The sequence below is a fragment of the Electrona antarctica genome (genome assembly GCF_951216825.1).
Source record: "Electrona antarctica genome assembly, chromosome: 14".
NCBI lineage: Eukaryota > Metazoa > Chordata > Actinopteri > Myctophiformes > Myctophidae > Electrona > Electrona antarctica.
Genome location: NC_136795.1, coordinates 26437268 through 26458868, shown reverse-complemented (window position 1 = coordinate 26458868; position 21601 = coordinate 26437268). Strand labels below are relative to the sequence as shown.

General features: G+C 41.7%; 1 protein-coding gene across 1 annotated transcript; it reads left to right on the top strand.

Annotated features, from left to right (window-relative positions):
- Positions 1-2620: 2620 nt before the first annotated feature.
- On the top strand, positions 2621-17137 carry adgre5a (adhesion G protein-coupled receptor E5a). Its single transcript, XM_079521227.1, has 21 exons — positions 2621-2833; positions 4676-4756; positions 4924-5052; positions 5169-5315; positions 6505-6657; positions 6776-6928; positions 7592-7741; positions 8323-8448; positions 8564-8601; positions 8705-8818; positions 9078-9243; positions 9928-10053; positions 10424-10593; positions 10712-10876; positions 11223-11417; positions 11917-12134; positions 12244-12310; positions 13578-13669; positions 13814-13982; positions 14119-14214; positions 16050-17137. The coding sequence occupies exons 1-21, from the start codon at positions 2803-2805 to the stop codon at positions 16089-16091; spliced, it is 2628 nt and encodes an 875-aa protein (XP_079377353.1). The 5' UTR covers positions 2621-2802; the 3' UTR covers positions 16092-17137.
- Positions 17138-21601: the final 4464 nt, after the last annotated feature.

Here is a 21601-nt window from a genome sequence, read left to right as displayed (position 1 = left end):
TTAATGACCAATTTCAGCACATTTGTGCTGTGCTTCGAATGTGCCATTTCATTTGAGAACTTCTCATGTCCTGCCATTGGCAATTCATTAGGTTGTTCTTGAAACAGAACAATTCAGTAGATTGTCAGAGCATTCAGAAACAGAACATTGTCAGTGAGAAAGGGGGGCATTTGCCATGGTGTTGTATGTTAATTCTATTCAGATTCGCTGAATAGATCGGGTTCCTCTGCTGGACACTTATTTTCAGTAGCAAAACAGTAGAATTAGCTGCTTGCCTACCTGCAGGAAAAACAGGCATTTTCAGAAAACTTTCAGGAAAGCATGAAGAGTTGGAATGGCACATCTGTACATCTGCTGTTTTTGAATTTTTTTGGAAACATCTTGAAAGTGTGAGAACAGGTCTTAATAATGGGTTAAATGAATGTTGAGGATTGCACTGTGTAGATTCAGGTCTCTAGCCAGACCATATATAGAGTCTCCAGTGTGGCCTCAGGAAGTTGTTGAGACAGCTGGTCCATGCCGAGGCCCCTATTCTCTTCATTGTTTGAATATTCAGAAAACGTTCACCCAAAAAAACAAACATGGTGAATACAAAACATCTAAAACTATACATGTAGCAGTATCTGTATGAGCAGGAACAGGGCTGGGAGATAACAGGATAACCCCTGGACGCTTGCCAAGTGTGGAAATCACACACACACACACGAGAACAAATATGAAAAGAAAGAAAATACAGCATTTTTTGTGACTCAGACTTGAGAAAATGACCAAAATCTGTCACTTACTTCAACACAGCATGTGTTGAAGGATTTATGGCCTCTGTTTTGAACTGTACATGTATTATTATCCTGTGTCACTGTGTAATAGCTCCAGAGTTTGTTAAATGCACTGTATGTTAGAAAGTAGAATTAATACTACACTGTAAAAATGTCCTTTTGGTGTGGCGAGCAAACTTCCTCCTTTTGTTATCAGTGGAGAAAATGTGTGGTACTGGGCACGCGGTTTGTTATTCATCTCCACCAGGTATAATAACTATATGTTTTCCTTCCTAAATCTCACTTTCTATTCACTAGTTTTTATCGCCATGCTTAGTCAGAGGAAAGACGTACAATGTGTGTCATCCTCCAATATCTACCACACCTATTAATTACAGTATTAGATATTCATTTAATGTGACAGTTACAACCTTGTTTCTTTTTAAATGGTGGATATTTCATTGGAAACGAGGTCTTTTAAGTGCAGACAAATGCAGAAGTATCTTTAATGGAAGAAGATAGTGAAGTCATATGATGGTGACATCAGAGCTTGGTCAGTGGCAGTGACATTAAATTAAAGTGGCAGTGAAATAGGTCAGCCTCATTTATTTTCTTTCACATTCGGCCTCATCGTAACGAAGTGCTGTGTTTAGTCCCTGCTGCCCAATGTCAGAGGTCTATCAACATGGTCCCTGGCACACAAAGTACAATGTCCTCCCTATTGTTCACGAGCATGGACCAAAACAATCCTCACCCTAAAATGACACAGACCTCTGGGGCATTTCATCGACAGAGGTGTTAATTTAGTGCAAATCCACCATTATTGCACAGCTCTGGCTATTGTGGTTGGCTGTGCTGTAGCAGTAAACAAAGTAATATTACAAGCCACGGCTGAATTTGCCCTTTACAAGCTTAGCCTGACTCTAAATAGTAGTCTGTCCCAAGGCAGTTCACTTAAAAATAAAATACAACATGATTGAATCATGTGGAAGTCGAGAAAACAGACTGACGCTGGCATAGTTCCTTTTTTAGGCCCGTGGGACCATTTCAATTACGTGTATGATCATTATCTGCATGGGCAGATGAAGTCGAAGACAAAGGGAGTAAGCCATATACATGTCATCACATCGACAATGAACCAGCCCAACACTCTCTCCCACAGTGACTTACTTGACCCCACACTGTTCCAACTCTTGACCTCTTATCTACTCGGCACAGTCTGCAGAGGTCAGAGGAACTGTCTGGGGAGTGTTTAGTTCTGCGTGGGACGTGGTAGAGAAACACACAGAAAGAGGAGTCCTCTGATAAACACTGTTGGTCACATCGACGTTGTGATTTGGCATAGATTTGCCATTGTGGAACTGGACTCTGGAGTACAGATGAACAAGTAAGACGCGTAAACGCGGGAAGCGAACAAAGCTGTTGTGGCAGTCTGACACACACACACACACACGCACACACACACACACACACACACACACACACACACACACACACACACACACACACACACACACACACACAGAGACCTCTGTATGTTCCAATTTCAGTTGCCCTCTGGTGGCGGGCGGGTGGTGTTACTGCGTGACACACACAGACACACAGACAGTTTTGGCCAGCTTCTATAGTTAGTGCTCACTTCGTTCGCAATAACACACACACCCCGTGGTCTCCTCCATCTACCCCTCCCCAGTCCCCACACAACTACCTCTTTTTGCTGAAGCAACCAAAAGTACCACGAAGCGAAGCCTGATGATGATGCCTCCAACACTCCTCCTTCTCTTCCTCAGAGGCGTGACTCAGTCAGAGAGCAGCTGAAAGTGTGTCCAGAAAGCCGCGCAACAGCAGTTGAGCTTTGGCAGACACACAGAGACTCAAATAACGGAGAGAGGGAGACGGAAAAAGTTGGGCCGGCTGCGGGGTGGATGAGATAGCCTACCCACTCATTTCTCAAGCTTGTATTTGGTGCATGTAATTGTCAGGACATTGCTTACTGTTCAGCACAGCCATTTGAAACTGAGGAGTGGATGTGATTTGTTTCTTCATCATGACGAGCAAGAGGACCCTCCTGATACTGGGTGAGTTAAATGTCACATCTGTTTCCACAGATGGGCCTTTGGAGAAAAGAAATCTCAGATAGAGGGAAAACCTTTGGTCAGAAATGGGAAGCATGAAGCCCACTGGCTGCTGACGAAATGTAACCCCTTTAACCCATAGCTTCCCTCATTCATAACGGGCGAACAGTCAGCAAAAACAGAAGAACATTTGGCGAATATAGAAGAACATTCAAAAACTCCTTGAAAAAACTGAATAGAAGAACAATTTGATGTACACAATAGGGTTTAAGTTATTGATTTTAAATGAGTATCTTATTTTTAGACATACTACAGTAGCTCATTCCAAATTAATTAATAATGTAAATAGTCTGGATATCTGAAGTACTTTTAATCACAACAATGTAGTTAAATTGTTGTATTGGAGAAATGCATTTCTGTTAATTTAATACATTATTTTATATTTTGTTGAATTAATATGAATAATCTGATAAATAATAAAGCCATTGAACATTAGTCGCACTCTTTTTTTCTGAAAATCCAGAGAATTCTCTAGGCTAAGTGAACAACAAATGCACACAAGGTGACTTAATACGAACACAAAACACTGAAATGTTTCATTGTTGAATATGATGGAAGACGGTTCGTTTTAGATCAGGGAATCGGTAATGCGGAACACAGTAGATCTTATTACGGTACCACTTTTAAACCACTTTTAATTATATTAATATAAACTATGAGCTCATCCCACAGCACCCTTAATATCTGCTGTCTGACACACACACACACACACACACACACACACACACACACACACACACACACACAGTCATGTACTGTACACAGATGCACCCCTCTCCCTCAGACAAGACAGCATTCATTCTCCGTTGCCATGCGATCACAACAAGGTGACAACAAAGCTGACACATTCTCAGTATGAGTGGTTCAGTGTGGTGAGGAGCGAAAGCAGCCCGGAAGCAGCCACAGATCAATGGGGATTTTACAGCTAATGTACCAATTTGAGAACTTTCTGTCATAACACTTGCACAATGTCCTGCTGGTAAATTGAATGTTCCTGTCGCAATGACAGGTGGCAAATAAATACACTGCGGAGTGCATATCTTTCACAAATACGGTATTAGATGTATTTATTCTTTTGTAAAGATGTATTTGTCGACCATGTACAAAGTAGGCCTACAACCATCCATTTGTCTTTTGCTAGACAAAAAATACAGGAAAAAGACAATAGAAAAATAAAAGCAAAAAGACAGACAGACAAAAAACAACCCTTCCCCCACCCCAGAATGGCACAATAATCAACATTGACTGCAACAACATTCGCAGGAACAGCAATTTGTTACAAATATTAGATATGAACACAGCCAAATCTATTTTTTTCTTTTATAAATTAAGATGGAGCTCCTTTCCCGTTTCCCATACCTTTCTCCTATCTTGTGGACAGGTCCTCGTTAAGCTGTTCATTCACACAGCCTGAGGACATAAAGTCATCTAACAGCCATGTCAGCTCATGGTTTCCTCATGCAGAGGAAGTGGGTTCCTCCGGCTGTCCATGTGCAGCTCAGGTTCAATATGGGAAAATCCTGCATGCAGATGTTGCAGGGACAATCTAAGGAAATAGGGGCAGAGAATGGAGGGGATATACCTGTAACTGTTCTGCTGAACTTGCTGAGCCTTCTGAAAGATGTGGTTTGCATGTATCCACATTGGAATATATCCAAATGGTCAGATAGAATCAGCAATTCAGCATGGATGTCAATGATGTCATTGTTGCATTAATCGTCAGAACCGGGAGACAACCCCTTGGTCTGCTAATTATTGACTGACAGGATGCTTCTCTCTTTGCAGTTCTTAACCTCCTCGTAGTGATTGTGTTGTCACAAGACTGTGGTCCAGGATATAAAACGGCGGGACGGAAAAAGTGTGTAGGTAAGAGTCTAATACCTTTGAGTTTCTTTCTATCTTACATAGTATTTAGACATCATCAGTCGCTAAAGCACATCCAATGGAGGACCACCCAATCAGTTGGTGATTACTGTTAACCTGTGTTCACCTTCTGTCCTTCCTCGTCCACATCCCTTGGCGTTTGATCCCAGACATCGATGAATGTGATGATGAGGTGTCACACTGTGGTGACCATCAAGAGTGTATCAACACCAAGGGCAGCTACTACTGCAAGTGTGAGAAGGGCTTCACAGCTGCCACCCCTTCTTCAACATGCATAGGTATCATTTTTAAATATGAATACCGGTAACTTACACCACAGGTAGTCTGCATTTTATTGCAACATTCATGCATCACATATTAAAAATTATCCGTTTCTTAATACATGTACGTCAAGATATCAATGAGTGTGTGGATCCGGACCCCCAGATCTGTGGACCCAATGCAAAGTGTACCAATACAATCGGAAATTACTACTGCACCTGTGAGGATGGTTTTATCAACAGTCAACAGTATCAACAGCGTGACAATGTTACATGCTTAGGTGAGACGCCAGTGAAAGTGCATTTGTCACACTGGCTTGCTGCATACATGTAGGTCTACTGCTTTCCATGTCCTTTACTGACGTATGTAAGATGTTGATGTATGCTTTGCAAGTGGTGACTTCCTTTAGCATCAACCATAGTCTGTGCATTTGTCACACTGGCTGCATACATGTAAGGCAATATGTGACTAGATTTGATCGAAGGACTGCCATTGGATTTTTCGTTTTTTCATGTCATATGAAAGCAGGGAATCATAGCTTCAAATTTACATATTGGTTGTTCAGTTTGACCCACCAGTTTTGGAGATATGGCTTATAGAGTAATGTCTTGCAGGAGTAGTGGAAAAAAGACCAAGCAGAGAAAATGGACTTCTAAGCTTTAGTTCAGTGATCTGTGACTTTAGGGGGCGCTGTTTTCCCTTCATTCCTCCATTAGTCAACCAGCAGTGTTGCCACATAGCAGTGTGCTATACACTTATTATGTGTATAGCACTTTTCAACAGTCAGCAAGGCAATTCAATGTGCTTTACATAAAACACGAAGCAAAAGAAACACACTATGAACGGACATTTGAATTCTTTAAAAGTAAAGGAAAGGAAAAATAATTAAGAAATTAAATACCTACCCCCTTGATAGGAAACACCTATTCAAGACACAAAGCAAAAACACACTATAAAAGGACATTTGAATAGAAAAGATATAAATAAAATATACCTTTAAAAGAGTGACATTGCAGTGCAGAAGAATATTTAAAGAAATCAATATGTCTTATTTAAAGAACTGAGACAAAACCTGTATGTAGTGCATAAAAACTGGACACTGCTTTTCCACGTTTAGTTTTGGTTCTAGGGACGCAAAGCAGACCTGTCCCAGATGACCTGATAGCACACAAGAACAGAAATATATTTTGGCCCTAAACCATTCAATACGTCATAGACATACAAGGAGCCATTGGCCATTGTACATTTCTAAGAACTGATATTTTGCTCCACTTTTTTGGTATTAGCAAGGACCCGAGCAACAGCATTTTGAATCAACTGCAATCTACTTTCCTTGTCCTTTACTGATGTACGGTGTCTGTGTCATAACAAATTGCGAGTTTTGACTTCCTTTAGCATCAACAGTGTTCTATACATTCTGTACGTTTGCCGTGTTTCACAGGATGTCTTCATTTTACCCTGGTTTATAGATGATGATGAGTGTGAATATGGTGGGCCTTGTGGAAAGAATGCAGCATGTAACAATACAATTGGAAGTTACAACTGTGTCTGCAACACTGGCTTCAAACTGAGATCTGGGAAATCTACTTTCACAGAGGAGGAGGAGGAAGGGATGTGCGAAGGTGAGGAATATGACATTTACACAATATGTACATAGTCTGCATTTTACTGCAACATTCATGCATCAAATATTAAACTATCAACAACAAACTATCCGTTTCTTAATTCATGTACGTCAAGATATCAATGAGTGTGTGGAGGACCCCCAGATCTGTGGACCCAATGCAAAGTGTACCAATACAACCGGAAATTACTACTGCACCTGTGAGGATGGTTTTATCAACAGTCGCGAGTTGAAGAATTTTCATCAGCGTGACAATGTTACATGCTTAGGTGAGACGCCAGTGAAAGTGCATTTGTCACACTGGCTTGCTGCCTACATGTAGGTCTACTGCTTTCCATGTCCTTTACTGACGTATGTAAGATGTTGATGTATGCTTTGCAAGTGGTGACTTCCTTTAGCATCAACCATAGTCTGTGCATTTGTCACACTGGCTGCATAAATGTAAGGCAATATGTGTATAGCACTTTTCAACAGTCAGCAAGGCAATTCAATGTGCTTTACATAAAACACGAAGCAAAAGAAACATACTATGAACGGACATTTGAATTCTTTAAAAGTAAAGGAAAGGAAAAATAATTAAGAAATTAAATACCTATCCCCTTGATAGGAAACACCTATTCAAGACACAAAGCAAAAACACACTATAAAAGGACATTTGAATAGAAAAGATACAAATAAAATATACCTTTAAAAGAGTGACATTGCAGTGCAGAAGAATATTTAAAGAACTTTTTTGGTATTAGCAAGGACCCGAGCAACAGCATTTTGAATCAACTGCAATCTACTTTCCTTGTCCTTTACTGATGTACGGTGTCTGTGTCATAACAAATTGCGAGTTTTGACTTCCTTTAGCATCAACAGTGTTCTATAGGCCTACATTCTGTACGTTTGCCGTGTTTCACAGGATGTCTTCATTTTACCCTGGTTTATAGATGATGATGAGTGTGTATATGGTGGGCCTTGTGGACAGAATGCAGCATGTCACAATACAATTGGAAGTTACAACTGTGTCTGCAACACTGGCTTCAAACTGAGATCTGGGAAATCTACTTTCACAGAGGAGGAGGAAGGGATGTGCGAAGGTGAGGAATATGACATTTACACAATATGTACATAGTCTGCATTTTACTGCAACATTCATGCATCAAATATTAAACTATCAACAACAAACTATCCGTTTGGTCTACTGCTTTCCATGTCCTTTACTGACATATGTAGGATGTTGATGTATGCGTCATAAACTCATAATACTTTGCAAGTGGTGACTTCCTTTAGCATCAACCGTAGGCCTAATCTGTGCATTTGTCACACTGCTGCATAAATGTACGGCAAGGCAAATGTATTTGTATAGCACTTTTCAACAAGGCAATTCAATGTGCTTTACACAAGGCAAAAGAAACACATTATAAAAGGACATTTAGAATTCCATGAAAACTAAAGAAAAGTATAAGGAAGGAAAATGAAAATTAACACATCTCCTTGATAGGAAACATAATTCAGGAAAGTATATGCTTTTGTTGTTTACGATTTGTCATTTGTTTACTTCCCACCGAGCTCTAAACTACGTTTTGGCTGTATCTGTACCACAAAATGTGCTGTTCCGTTATTGGCGATATGTTGTGAAACCTACTAAATATCTTTTCCTCTCATTGATAATTTCAAGACATTTGCAAGATTGATAACACCATCTGTGGAAATGGAACCTGCCATCATACAAACAATGGCGGCTATCACTGTGCATGCCACCACGGCTTCACTAATTATGGCAACAACAAGTCACGTTGTGCAGGTGAGACCTCACATTCATCACTTAACATCATGACATGTTTCTAAATCATACTTATTTCACCAAGCACAAGTGTCCAACAAATCCACAAATCCAACCGATCCTTCTGTTTACACAGAGCTGAAGTGTGATGCGTTCACGACTAGAGAAAACCAGGTACTGTAGATGTTACTACTATATATACCTGACACAATTTCACCAGCACTGTTCATATATACAGTATTATAAAATGCATTCTCTTTAATGTTCTCATTCCCAGACACTCCCAGTACTATTCCAGACTTTTCTGAAACAACTGAACGACACTTGTCTGGATTTCACGACAAATGAAACTCCAACTGGAACAGATTTCAATGCAGACCTCATGCTGAAGGTATTACTGTACCACTTAAAACTAATAGTTGGAAATGTGCCTTTTCTTTTTACAGGCATAGAAATGGGAGGTCGCTGCTGCGGTATCCTCCCGTTCTGTAACGTGATGTAGAGATGCTTAAACATAACACTGTACTCTGCATATACACACGGAACAGAAATAGCACAGAGACAGAAAGTCTCTTGATTCTTCTGTTTCTGTTTCCGGAGTTGTGTTCCTTCCTCCTCACATGTTTGCTCCTCCTCCTCTGTGCCAATAGAAACTGTTGACTATACTAGACAAGCTTCTGTCTGGTGGCGACATCGGCGATAACGAGAATGTATCCACCGTGTTGAACATAGTGGAGAGCGCTCTGAAGATGATGGCGCCCCTGATCAAAACGCCCAAAACTCAGAAAAGCAAAACTTTTCTGAGTAATCACACAGGTAAAAAAATTAAAAATAAAAAGTATATCCGGAATGTACTGTTAACGTACGTCTAACGTGGCCAGACAATCAGAGATCTCTGCCTAGATGATATGTCTGACATCTACAATGTAGTTGCTAGAACAGCGGTGAGAACAGCCCCTAACAAACCTACGCTCACTGCTTTGAAAGCAAATCCTATCACTTAAACCCCATAATATGGGGTTTAAGTATTGAGCCTCAGGGCTCAATACTATTGTCTTAGTTTTCTGTTATTGTGGGGAAAGCTTTCACTGAAAGTAGCCGATTGACAAGCTTGTCGATCTGCTATATGTTCAGCGAAAGCTTTCCCCCGTAATACAGATGCTGGGGTTTAAGTAGGCCTAGTTAATGCAGTTCTTTAACTTGTATTATCTCAGAATTGTTTCTACCACCCATTTTTTGCAACTCTATTGAAGTTAGTTTTCACCAGACGTATCAGATTTGCTGGGTGGAGATCTCTGAATGTCTGGCTATGTGAGAATGTCTCTACATTCACTGAGAAATATACAGTAAAATTCAGTCATAATTGTTTATTCCTTCTTTTTCTTTCGATGATTTTGTAACCCCTATTTTCACCCAGTTTGTTTCTTTCATGCGTTTCCTATACTGCCACACAATACTTGCATATAAAGATATGAAATCTACTTTATTGTTTTGGTGCAGAGTTGGAAATATCGATACGGAGGGACGGTGACCCACCCCAGGGACGCCTTTCCATGACTTCTTCTGAGCATGCCCATCTGGAAATCCTGTGGGAGACTGCTGCAGGAATTGCCTCCTCTTACCCAGGTCACCATTGTCTTTATCATCATCTTCATCATTGTATTCTTCACTTTTCTCAGCATTATTATCACTATCAAATAATTATATTTTTTAGTTAATCCCGCTTATTACCAGTTTGAGAATGACATTATGTTATACGTAGTTCACTATAGTAATAGGATAACAGGACTGTGGTAGTAAGTTAACAGGAGGAAAGGTGTGATTTTCCCCCTGCCACTGGGTTGGTTTGGTAAGTCCTACAGTACGGCACAGAGTAGAATAATAAAATATGAAAATATCTCCTCTCCCCATACTTTAATCAAAGACTACAGTTATGAATCCAATGGATGTCATCTGGATCAAGTATGTCTTGTGTCGTTGTGTGTGATTGTTACAGGCTTTGCCACAGTGTCTTTGCTGAGCTACAAGAACCTGGAAAGTGTCCGTGGGATTAAACCAAGCGAAGACTTCCAGATCAACTCCAAAGTGGTGACGGCCTCCGTTAGTAACAAAGATACAGACCTGCTCAAAGATCCAGTGGTTTTGACCTTCGCCCACCTGACACAGGCAAGAAACAATACGCTTGGCCTTCACTGTTCACAATTCAGGATTTATGATCGATGTCTGCAGGATGACTGACAATCTGTTATAAAAAGGTTATGCCAATGTCTAATGTGTTTAACAGGAACATGAACGCAACCACGTCTGTGTCTACTGGGATTCCACAATGGACGGCGGGGCATGGTCCGCTCGTGGCTGCAGCGTTGTGAACAGCACCTCGGACCTCACTGTCTGTTCCTGCAACCATCTCAGCAGCTTTGCTGTGCTCATGGCACTCTACGATTTTAAGGTTAAGAGCCCCCTGTTGCATAACAGTAAAATCCTGAGTGGTAATCTCATTCTGAAAGTGTAAACATTGACCTGTTTATAGAGTATATAGAAGCCCAGAGTTTGATACTCACCTATGACAAGGGTTCCCAAACTTTTCAGGCAGTGACCCGGTTCCACAAATACACATTGTGAAAATATCCGATCTGCAAGCTCGCATTGCGAGGCGCTGTGAGCTTGTAAATCGGTTATTTTCAAAATACCTGCCTCTTTCTTAGGTAATATTTTTGGCCCAGATGCCCAGTTTGGGAACCACTGGCCTATGAAGTAACCCTTCGTAATCGCAACCCCCTTCATCCTGCCAACAGCATCCATTCGAGCTGGAGCTGATCACCTATGTGGGACTGTCCCTGTCGTTGCTGTGCCTGTTGCTGTGCATCCTCACGTTCGCACTGATCCGCTCCATCCAGAGTCCCCGGAACACCATTCACCTGCACCTCTGCGCCAGCCTCTTCATCGCCAACCTCATCTTCCTCGCTGGCATCTCCCGCACAGAGAACCAGGTAAATAAATACGCACCTTATGTTCGTTGTGTTTCTGTGTGAACCCAACAGACTGTGGAAACAGTCTGTGTGAACAGACTGTGAAAACAAAATATTCCTACGGGGACAATATGAAGTCTAATCTGATCTAATGTGACGGTGAAAAACGTCACAAGGGTGCACTGTCAGAATGCAGTATACAAGCACAGAAGCACTGCTGCCATTATGTGCTCACTGTCTGAATGGTAGACAACCGGTTGCATTGTATTTAGTGTCCATATGAATTAATTACGAACTTGGAAATAAAACCATAAATAACAAAGTTTCTAAAGGAAATATGTTGACTGTAACTGATTTCTAAAAGTTAATAAGTTATGCATTACATTTCTCAATATTGTTATGTAATGGGTTGCCTCAAAATAGTGTAAGATTGTAAACAACACAGCAAACACTATATGATTTGTGTCATTTCTCAGGATGTTTTGTTTCTCTTAAACCACCTCTCTCCTCTCAACATCAGACTGGCTGTGCTGTGGTAGCAGGTCTTCTGCATTTCTTCTACCTGGCAGCATTCTGCTGGATGTGTCTGGAGGGGATACAGCTCTTCAGGATGGTGGTCCTGGTGTTTAACACAGCGTTCAAGCCCCTCTACATGATGGCGGGGGGTTATGGAGTCCCTGCCGCGATCGTCATTGTCTCTGCCATAGCCAATTCCAAAGGATACGGCACTAAGCGACAGTGAGTTTCCAATAGTGACACCCATTTGATAAAAAAAAATGTCCCCTCTCCATACCATTTTAGCCTCCGTACAAGCACCAATGCGGTGACTTTTCCATGTGTTTTACAGCTGCTGGTTGAGCTTGGAAGGAGGGTTTATCTGGGGTTTCTTCGGCCCTGCCTGTGCTATCATTATGGTGAGTAAATAATAACATAAGTCAAATTGAATGTACCACGTACATTAAAGCTCTATATTGCGACAGTAATCATTGCTATAGCCCAGGCACAGCCAGGCTAGCCCAAGCTAGGGGGGCTTGAGCACCTGCCCTTTTGCAGAAAGGGCAAAACAAAGTTTTATTATTATTTTTTTTTTAATTGCCACATAAGGACATGTGTGTGTGTGTGTGTGGGGGGGGGGGGGGGGGGGGGCAATACGAGCTTATGTGGGGGCCAATAAGGGCTTGTGGGGGGCCAATAAGGGCTTATATGGGGGGGCAATAAGGGCTTGTGTGGAGGGAAAACAAGGGCTTGTGTGGGGGACCAATAAGGGCTTATGTGGGGGGCAAATACGGGCTTGTGTGGGGGGCCAATAAGGGCTTATGTGGGGGGGCAATAAGGGCTTGTGGGGGGAAAACAAGGGCTTGTGTGGGGGACCAATAAGGGCTTATGTGGGGGGCAAATACGGGCTTGTGTGGGGGGCCAATAAGGGCTTGTGTGGGGGGGCAATAAGGGCTTGTGTGGGGGGCAAATGAGGGCTTGTGTGGGGGGCAATAACGGCTTGTGTGGGGGGCAAATAAGGGCTTGTGTGGGGGGCAAATAAGGGCTTGTGTGGGGGGAAAATAAGGGCTTATGTGGGAGGCCAATAAGGGCTTGTGTGGGGGGCAAATAAGGGCTTGTGTGGGGGACCAATAAGGGCTTGTGTGGGGGGCCAATAAGTGCCATTGGCCCTTCAAGACGAACATTTGACAAGTAATGATAAATGCCACTATCATAATGAATTATCTTTTAATCTGCCATCAGTCTGTTTTAGTTTCAGACTAATGACAACATATTTCTTATTTTACTGTCCAATGACATGAAATGGCACAAGGGAAGGACTCCACAAAAGGACCACCCCCAAAAATCGACGCGCGCTACGCGCACCCACACATGTGCCCTTTTTTGGAGTTTGAGCCCCTGCCCCCCTAGTGCTCTCTGCACGGCCCTGCTATAGCCGGTGTATTTGTTCAGTAACAGGGCTCTCTCTGCTCTCTTTCCAGTTTCACTTCCTGTGTATCCTGATTGAATTTGTATCCCAACCTGAAAATGTATTTTCTGTTTACTAAAGAGATGGAGAGACAGAGAGAGAGAGCTGTGTTAGTGAACACAAACTGTAGTCTATAGCAATGATTACTATCCAAATATAGAGCTACTTTACACTTAATAATAAATATAAATGTTTCTTAATCTTTTAAAACCTTTTAGATCAACATCTTCTTCTTCCTCATCACTGTGTGGAAGCTGGCACAAAAGTTCTCCAGTTTGAATCCTGACCTCGACAAATTACACAAAATTAAGTGAGTTAGCGATCAAAAGTCCCAGTCATTTTGGGCTGGCGGTTGCCTAATTCTTCCTGTAACAAAGTATCATGCAACGTGTTGCTCAACAACCTTTGTCACGGAAGCATGAATTGGGCTTTCATGTAACATTTCCCTCTGCAGGGCTTTCATCATCACCGCAGTGGCTCAGCTGTGTGTGCTGGGCACCATGTGGATCTTTGGTTGCTTCCAGTTTGACCAGAGCACAATAGCTTTATCGTACCTGTTCACCCTCCTCAACAGCTTACAGGGGGTTCTGCTGTTCGTCCTGCACTGCCTATTCTCTAAACAGGTTTGACACACTTATTAATACGAGACAATTGAATAGCACTTTGTTTTACGAGCAATGAGCTGTGCAATGACTACTGATGATGATCTCAAACCTGAATGCAGATTCATTACAGAGTGCTCGATTTTGCCCCCTGTAGGTGAGAGAGGAGTATGGGAAGTTAATACCCAGCATCCGTTCACCCCAGAAGAAAAAATACTCAGATTTCAGCACCTCCCAGTCAAGCAAGGCACAGGTAAGCTACCTTACAAGATAGATATTTTTAATCACAAAGCTCAAATGTCTTAGATATATTAACCACTTACACCCTATACACTTGTTGACCGGGGTCCCCCAGGAGTGTGTCTACACTTTGCCCCTTCTTTTTTCCCTTCTAGACCAAATCTGTTCCGCAGAAATGTCTACAAACACACAATGCGTCGCAGCACAGACATGTTGTGAGCTCATTGACTGAGTATTTTCATTGAACTTCCACCGATTATGACATGCCCAGAATAGAGATGCTAGGGTTTATGTGGCTAAGAAGAAATACACACAAGAGACAACAGAAAAACTGAATACATTTCATCTCATATCAAGGGTATAATGGTATCGTTATCTACCATAAACCTGCTTAACACAAGAAAGTTATTTGGCTCATAGCTCCGTTTGGAACCTCACTCTATGAGAAGAGATTCTGTATGAGGTATCCCTGCATCGGTAGAATGGGGGCTGAGCCGTCCAAAAACAGTGGCAAAAACCCTTTTCGCAGTATCGCTTTAAAAAAGTAAATATATTTTGGCTAGCTGCAGATGATAAACTTAGGACAGGCATGTAAAGATTTTACAGAGGGGTGAAACAACTGCTTAAACCAGTCATAAATTGCACGTTTATTCAGCATGTGGCCAGTCAACCCCCGTCCGCATGCGCAGTACTGCTTCTGTACTGTCCTCGCTACGTGTACATTAGTGTACATAGTTAGACAGTCAGCCAAACTCCTTTAAAAATGAGATGGGAGTCAGGATGTAGCGTCCAAGCTCCAGTATTTAATGTCACACTTCATATCACCAATAAATGGAGTAAAACTATAAAAAAGAAAGAAAAAGACAGGCTGTAACAACCATCAAACAAGCAGGTGAACACACTGAGCTATAATCTACACAAAATCTCAATCTATCATAGCACATGTGGAAATAAAACAATTAGGCCTATGCATGAACACACTATAAAGTTTGCATACCAAAACAGTGAAAATAAATCGATTATGCATGAACACACATCATAAAGTTGCATACCAAATCAGAAACTACATACACTGACATAAGAACATGAAAAGTTCCCATTTACAGACAATGCTGTCGACTGCACAACAAGAGATGGTGTAATGAGGGTTTTCAGAGCACACACATAATTAACAGCACATACACCTGTGTGCTTCTCCTAATCAGGGCAAGACACAGCAGACATGTTCTATATAATGAATTGAATGACCAGTAAGTGGCTCTGGTAACACTTTGCCATTAAAGGGCAGAACAGCTTCCGTAAGATTGCATTGGGAAAACATGGTACTGGCTGACTTCATAAGATTTGTAAGCGGTTGTTTCACCCCTGTCTAAAAATGTTACGTGCCTATCCTAAGTTTATCATCTGTAGCCTGCCTTCTATACCTTTACTTTTTGGAAACTATACTGCAAAAAGGGTTTTGCTACTGTTTTTGGGCGGCTCAACCCCCGTTCTACCGATGCAGGGATATCTCTATACGGAACCTCTTCTCTGAGCTAATAGTGTAGAGTGAGGTTCCAAACGGAACTATTTGGTGCAATGTTAATATTCTTATTGTTATAGCTGGCGTGAAGCGCACAACATGTTTCTATGTTAATATTCTTATTGTTATAGCTGGCGTGAAGCGCACGACATGTTTCTATGTTAATATTCTTATTGTTATAGCTGGCGTGAAGCGCACGACATGTTTCTATGTTAATATTCTTATTGTTATAGCTGGCGTGAAGCGCACGACATGTTTCTCGGTGTCTCAGCAGCACAGCATCACAAATGTGCCCATTGTGCTTTTATACCTTCTTTAATCCTCAGTCATCCAAGAGTGGTCAGAACACGGGGGAGTCTCGTATCTGAAGACTCACAGACTAGTGACCTCAGAAACATCCACGAAGGTCAAGACGACATCCCTGACATGAGATCTTCAGGAAGCTGTATGATTAATTACTGTCCTCAGCTTTACATTTCAAATGTTTAGTACTGTCTTTTACTATAAGCTGGCCTTTACGTTAGAAGCTAAGGAGAAAAAAAACTGTTTACTGTAATACTTTACATATCTTTTGTTGTAATTTTAAGACGAAAAAAGGACAACTGGGCTGATATTATCACAACCTGCTTGAATGGGGTGCTCTCAGTCTTAGCATGGCTTGTTGAATCATTCAGGTACTGAATCTGACCCACAAAGACAACCCTACAAGGTTATCCATCAAATACCAGCACTTTTCCTCTTTAGCTGTACAGTATGTCTTATGTTTTTGTCCGTGCTGTGTACAACGTTGTTTTGCTGTATTTAAGGTATTGTATTTAAAATATAACCATCACAGAAGGAAAATAGATGGATTTAATGTGTACATTTGTGTTCATAATATATTTCTGTATATTTCTTCATGAAGCTGCGCTAGAGCCTGTAAGCATGTCAGTATGAGTATACTGTATAATAACAGTAATGATACCTCGTTACAGTAACACTTTCTTTGAAGCCCATGTCTATAACGCATTATAAACATATTTATAATGCATTGCAATCTACTTTACCTTATAAGTAATTAAATAAAGCTTTATAATGTATGGTTATTGTTATAAAGCGTTAGGTTTATGTATGACTGAGTGCTTTTAACTATAATTATACAGTGATATGTTTAGATGGCATTATAGACATCATTCTTCATGCTTCACAGAACGTTTTATCCACGGGGGGAAACAAATGTCAATAGCCTGTGATACAATTAATGTAAAGAGGTTGAGACCTTGAATGTCCAAACTACTGTTAATATGACTCTTAGAATATTGCTCAAAACAATCCTCTGCTATGCATTCAATACACAGTACATCTGTACTTAGTTGCTATTTGTTATACTTCACTGTTTTTTATATGCTGTTTGAATAAAACTTATTTTTTTTAAGTAGTCTGAGCCTTCAAATGCTTGAAAAGAAAGACATTTTGTTCTGCTCTCTGTTTTCTACTAAGACACTACTAATGCATGCAGGGGTCTTAAGCCCTAACCACACCAAAGGGTCACCATGCAACTCCTTGGGTACAAACGGTTGCAAGGAGTTAGCGCTAAAACCGTCTTGACCCTTTGGTGTGGTTTGGGCCATTGAATTCCATACGTTGAATCACTAGGGTCAACGTGGGTCAACGTGCAACAAGACATATCACACCGCAGGGACAACGCTAAAACCGTCTTGACCCTTTGGTGTGGTTAGGGCTTTAAACGTTTTTCAGGTCAAGGACCCCTTCGGTGAGTGAGATGAAGCAGGGACCCCCCACTACATATTGTAAAAATGTAATTTATGTTGCAGATTAAACTTTCATAGATACTTGGTTTGCTCCTTTTTCCCTCAACACCAAACCACATTGCCGAAAATAGCCGAACTACGAGCTCACAACACCTGGCTTAGGCTGCAAGATCTGCTGCTATATGTTTCCCTCAGAATAGAGATGCTAGGGTTCAAGTGGTTAATGTAAAAAAAAAAAATCCTATCACACAAAGATTTGGCAGCCCTTCTGTAGTAACTCTCTGGACCTCCTGATGAAGACCCCTGCACTACTGCACCCTAATTAATGTCTATCATCAGCTCCCTCTGCTGTTGAGCTCAGCTCACCTGGCAACAATACAAAAGCAAAAACAAGGTTCTGCCGATCATTACCACCACACCACAGATGATTGACTTTCAAAACTTTGAAAAATAAATAAATAATAATAATAATAATAACCTTCAAGTTGCAGCAAAAAGAAAATTCCAAGTTGCAGCAGTCCTTGAGTAAAAGAGTGCACAAAGAAAAAGGTTCTGTTCAAATGGGACTGCATCAATAATGCAATAGACAAAGACTAGAAAAATGTTTCTTAATTAGGCAATGGTGTTACTTTGATTGATTGATTAAATACATTATTAACAGTTTGCAGAAAAAAGCACAGGAAAGTACAGTTCAATATATAGGTCTGCTAAGAGGATTTAAAACCCAAGAAAGCCAGTGGCTTGTTGGGGTCCTTAATATTCAATTAATCAAAAGTACACTCACTGAAAATAATAGATTTTAGCAAAATAAGTTAATAAAGAAATTAATAAATCATCCACCACTGTGCAAAAAGTATAAATAAGGCTTAAGAGTCCTGCCCAGAGGCAGATAGAAAGTTCTGCATTTGCCTTCAGCGGTCAGCCTTGATCTTAACCATGGGATATGTTCAAAATACAAGATGTCTTATTGTTACATCAAATGAAACAAGTACTTTTTTTAAAATAAACTAATAATTTCGGTTGTACAATATTTTAGCAGTATAGTAGCAAATAAATAACTAAGAGTAGCAAACAATAGTATAGAAGGTAAAGAAAAGTATGTAAATTAGGCTACATTAAGGTGCTTGAAGATGCTGCATGCATGGATCCTACTACTAAATAGTATCCATGTGTATTTGCACACTGCATGTGTATATCTACATGTAGGTGTGTGTCCATTCATGTGTGCATATGATTGAGTGGTAGTTAATTTGCAATGTGTCATGCATGTGCTAGTATGTAAATATTGAGGTAGGGGTGTGCATAAATATCTGCATAGATATGCGTAGATATGTTCCTTTATTGCAGGTGAATTACTTCCCTTTCCTGAAAGCACATGTTGTCCAAATGTGGTTTTCTTACAGCATAACAAGACCTCAGGCTCACAGTGCCATGGTGTGATGGTAAAATAAATATCACTTGGTGTCCAGCGGTGCTCCATTTTTCACGTGCACACAGATGTCAAGGTCAGTGGTTTTCAAAGGGGTCCTTGGGGGTGTTCCAGGAGGTCCCCAGCAAAATTACTTAGGTTTTAACCAAACCTATCTTACACTATTCGAAATCTATCCAAGATCGTGCACAGAATGACTTCGTGTGATGTCACGTACCTGTCTCCAGTTCACATCTGTCACGGTTGCAGAATGACAGATGGCAGCATAGTTTATATTAACTGTCACTGCAGCCCGTGCCCTATATAGGCTATATACACATACACGCTCAATGTATGTACAGCTGACATTTTAAAGTAACATGCAAGGATTGGAAGACTTTTAAATATGTTTATGTATACATTTATTACAGAGCGCGCAAGTAATAGTTTTCGTCCATGTCGCTGTTTGATGCGTATGCGCCGTGCCAGCGTATGACGTAATGACTACTTGTGGTTGATATGGCAGTGGTGTCAGATTACATACATGTATACATACATGTACCTTTAATCCTCCCGACACTAAAACATCGTCATTACGTCACCATCGAAAACCAATTACACCCTGGCATTGGGTCCTTTAATCCACATCTTTATTACGTCATCATTGAGAGCTAGTTATACCAGTTATACCTGACGTCATATGCTGCTACGATACATACGCATCAAACGGGGCGCAGAGTAACCACAGTATACCGCCCCACCCCCACAGTATACCCCCCCCCAGAGAGGACGTATAGGGCCTTAGTCCTACTCCTCCTCCCAGCCAACACTCCCCACTGACAGGTAGTTGCCTCGTTCTCTCGTGGCCTGTGGCTTTTATTGGGAAAAATCCGTTTGAGGGAAAGGATGTTCCAGATTGATGGTTCCGGCCTGAAGACTACAAAACAATGACTACAACATGACGTAACGATATCATCCGCTCCCGACCAGATCATAAACCCGAAAAGGAATGCTGCCCAGGCTAGGGTGGTAAGGGTTGTGAGGAAAGGAATGCTGCCCAGGCTAGGGTGGTAGGGTTGTGAGGAAAGGAATGCTGCCCAGGCTAGGGTGGTAAGGGTTGTGAGGAAAGGAATGCTGCCCAGGCTAGGGTGGTAAGGGTTGGCAGCCCAAAACACTTCCTCCGTGAGGAGGAACCAAAAGCTACAGACTGCAGTAAAACCTGCAAGGAGCGTTAAAATCAGACCCAACTGAACTGAGTGGTACTGTACTGTACTGTACTGTACTGTACTGTACTGTACTGTACTGTACTGTACTGTACTGTACAAGTCCTCCTCCCTGGCCTGTGTGTGTGTGTGTGTGTGTGTGTGTGTGTGTGTGTGTGTGTGTGTGTGTGTGTGTGTGTGTTAGGCTGTGCAACAGTGACACTTGGTGGTCAACAAACGCTATTTCCATACTCGGACAGACAAAAATCAGCCTCCGAGGCTAAGATGTGTCCTGTTCAGCGGCAACAATGACGCAACACACAGAAGGATTCTGCACTCCTGGTCAGACGAAGGAGGAGCTAGGCCCACAGCGCCTGCAGGGTGTCCCCAACAACCCATCAGCCATCTTCCCTATTGACTGTCTCTTAGTCTTGCAAGAGACAGTGGGGGCTGTAGCATGCCACTTGGACACAGGCCAAGCCTTGGTCGGGTCGCCTAGAGGAGTGTTGTAAGACCCATAGAAACACCCAACGATTCCAGGTTTACAACACTAATATGTCCCAGTTTGGGCATCAGTAGATGTTTAATTTACTGCTGGTGAGGAGATGTTCAGTTTAACTTGAGGCTAGCCAGGAGAACGTCAGGGGAGAGCTGCCAGGGCCTCATGGAAGGCATAGCCTGTTAGTAGTATTCTTAAGTTCCTGTTTGTTGTTTTCTCAGTGTTCATTTAATTTCTCGTTCCTATTTTTGGAACGTTGTTTTGGCGAGTGTTATTTATTTGTTGTTTGTTGTACTGGTGGACTGGACCTGGACCTGGACCTGGACCTGGACCTGGACCTGGACCTGTCTACTTTGTGGAGCCGCCTCGTGCCGTTGGCCAGCCTTTCCACATTAACGCATTTATTAATGGAGAAGAATTCAAGCTTACAACAAATGTTAGTATAAAGCAGCAGTCAGGAAGTGCATGAATACAAAACCCTTCAGAATAAAACAACGAACCAGAAACTTCAAGGCAGCCGCAGTTCACATGAACAACAATGTACAGTATGTACTGACAGTGTACATGTGTGTGGAATGAGTCCAGTTTTATAGGCAGTAAGTTGATTTAAGGTGTGGAATGGGCATGGTGCTGTTTTGGGCTGATGTGGGAGTTGAGACCTGTGTGTAAGGGCTGTGAGATGGAATGGAATGTGGGAGTGGCCGAAGTGGAAAGAAAGACAGACAGAGCAGAGGGCAGGGGGAGAGATACGGAAAGACAAACACACAGGTGGCAGAGCATGACAACATCGTCCAGTCGACCAATTTCAAAATGGCAGGTGCTTGACATTGAATGTCAAATAGTCTAGTCCCCGATTATAATACGACCCAGTTTTTTGTAGGATATGTCCATTGGAAAACAAAAGGATATGTATAAATTGTCCTTGGGGCAAAATAACAAACAATCCAAAAAGTTGAAATTTGTTCTCCGCTTTTGACCCATCTCTTTGGAGCGGTGAGCCGCAGCCGTGATGCGCCTT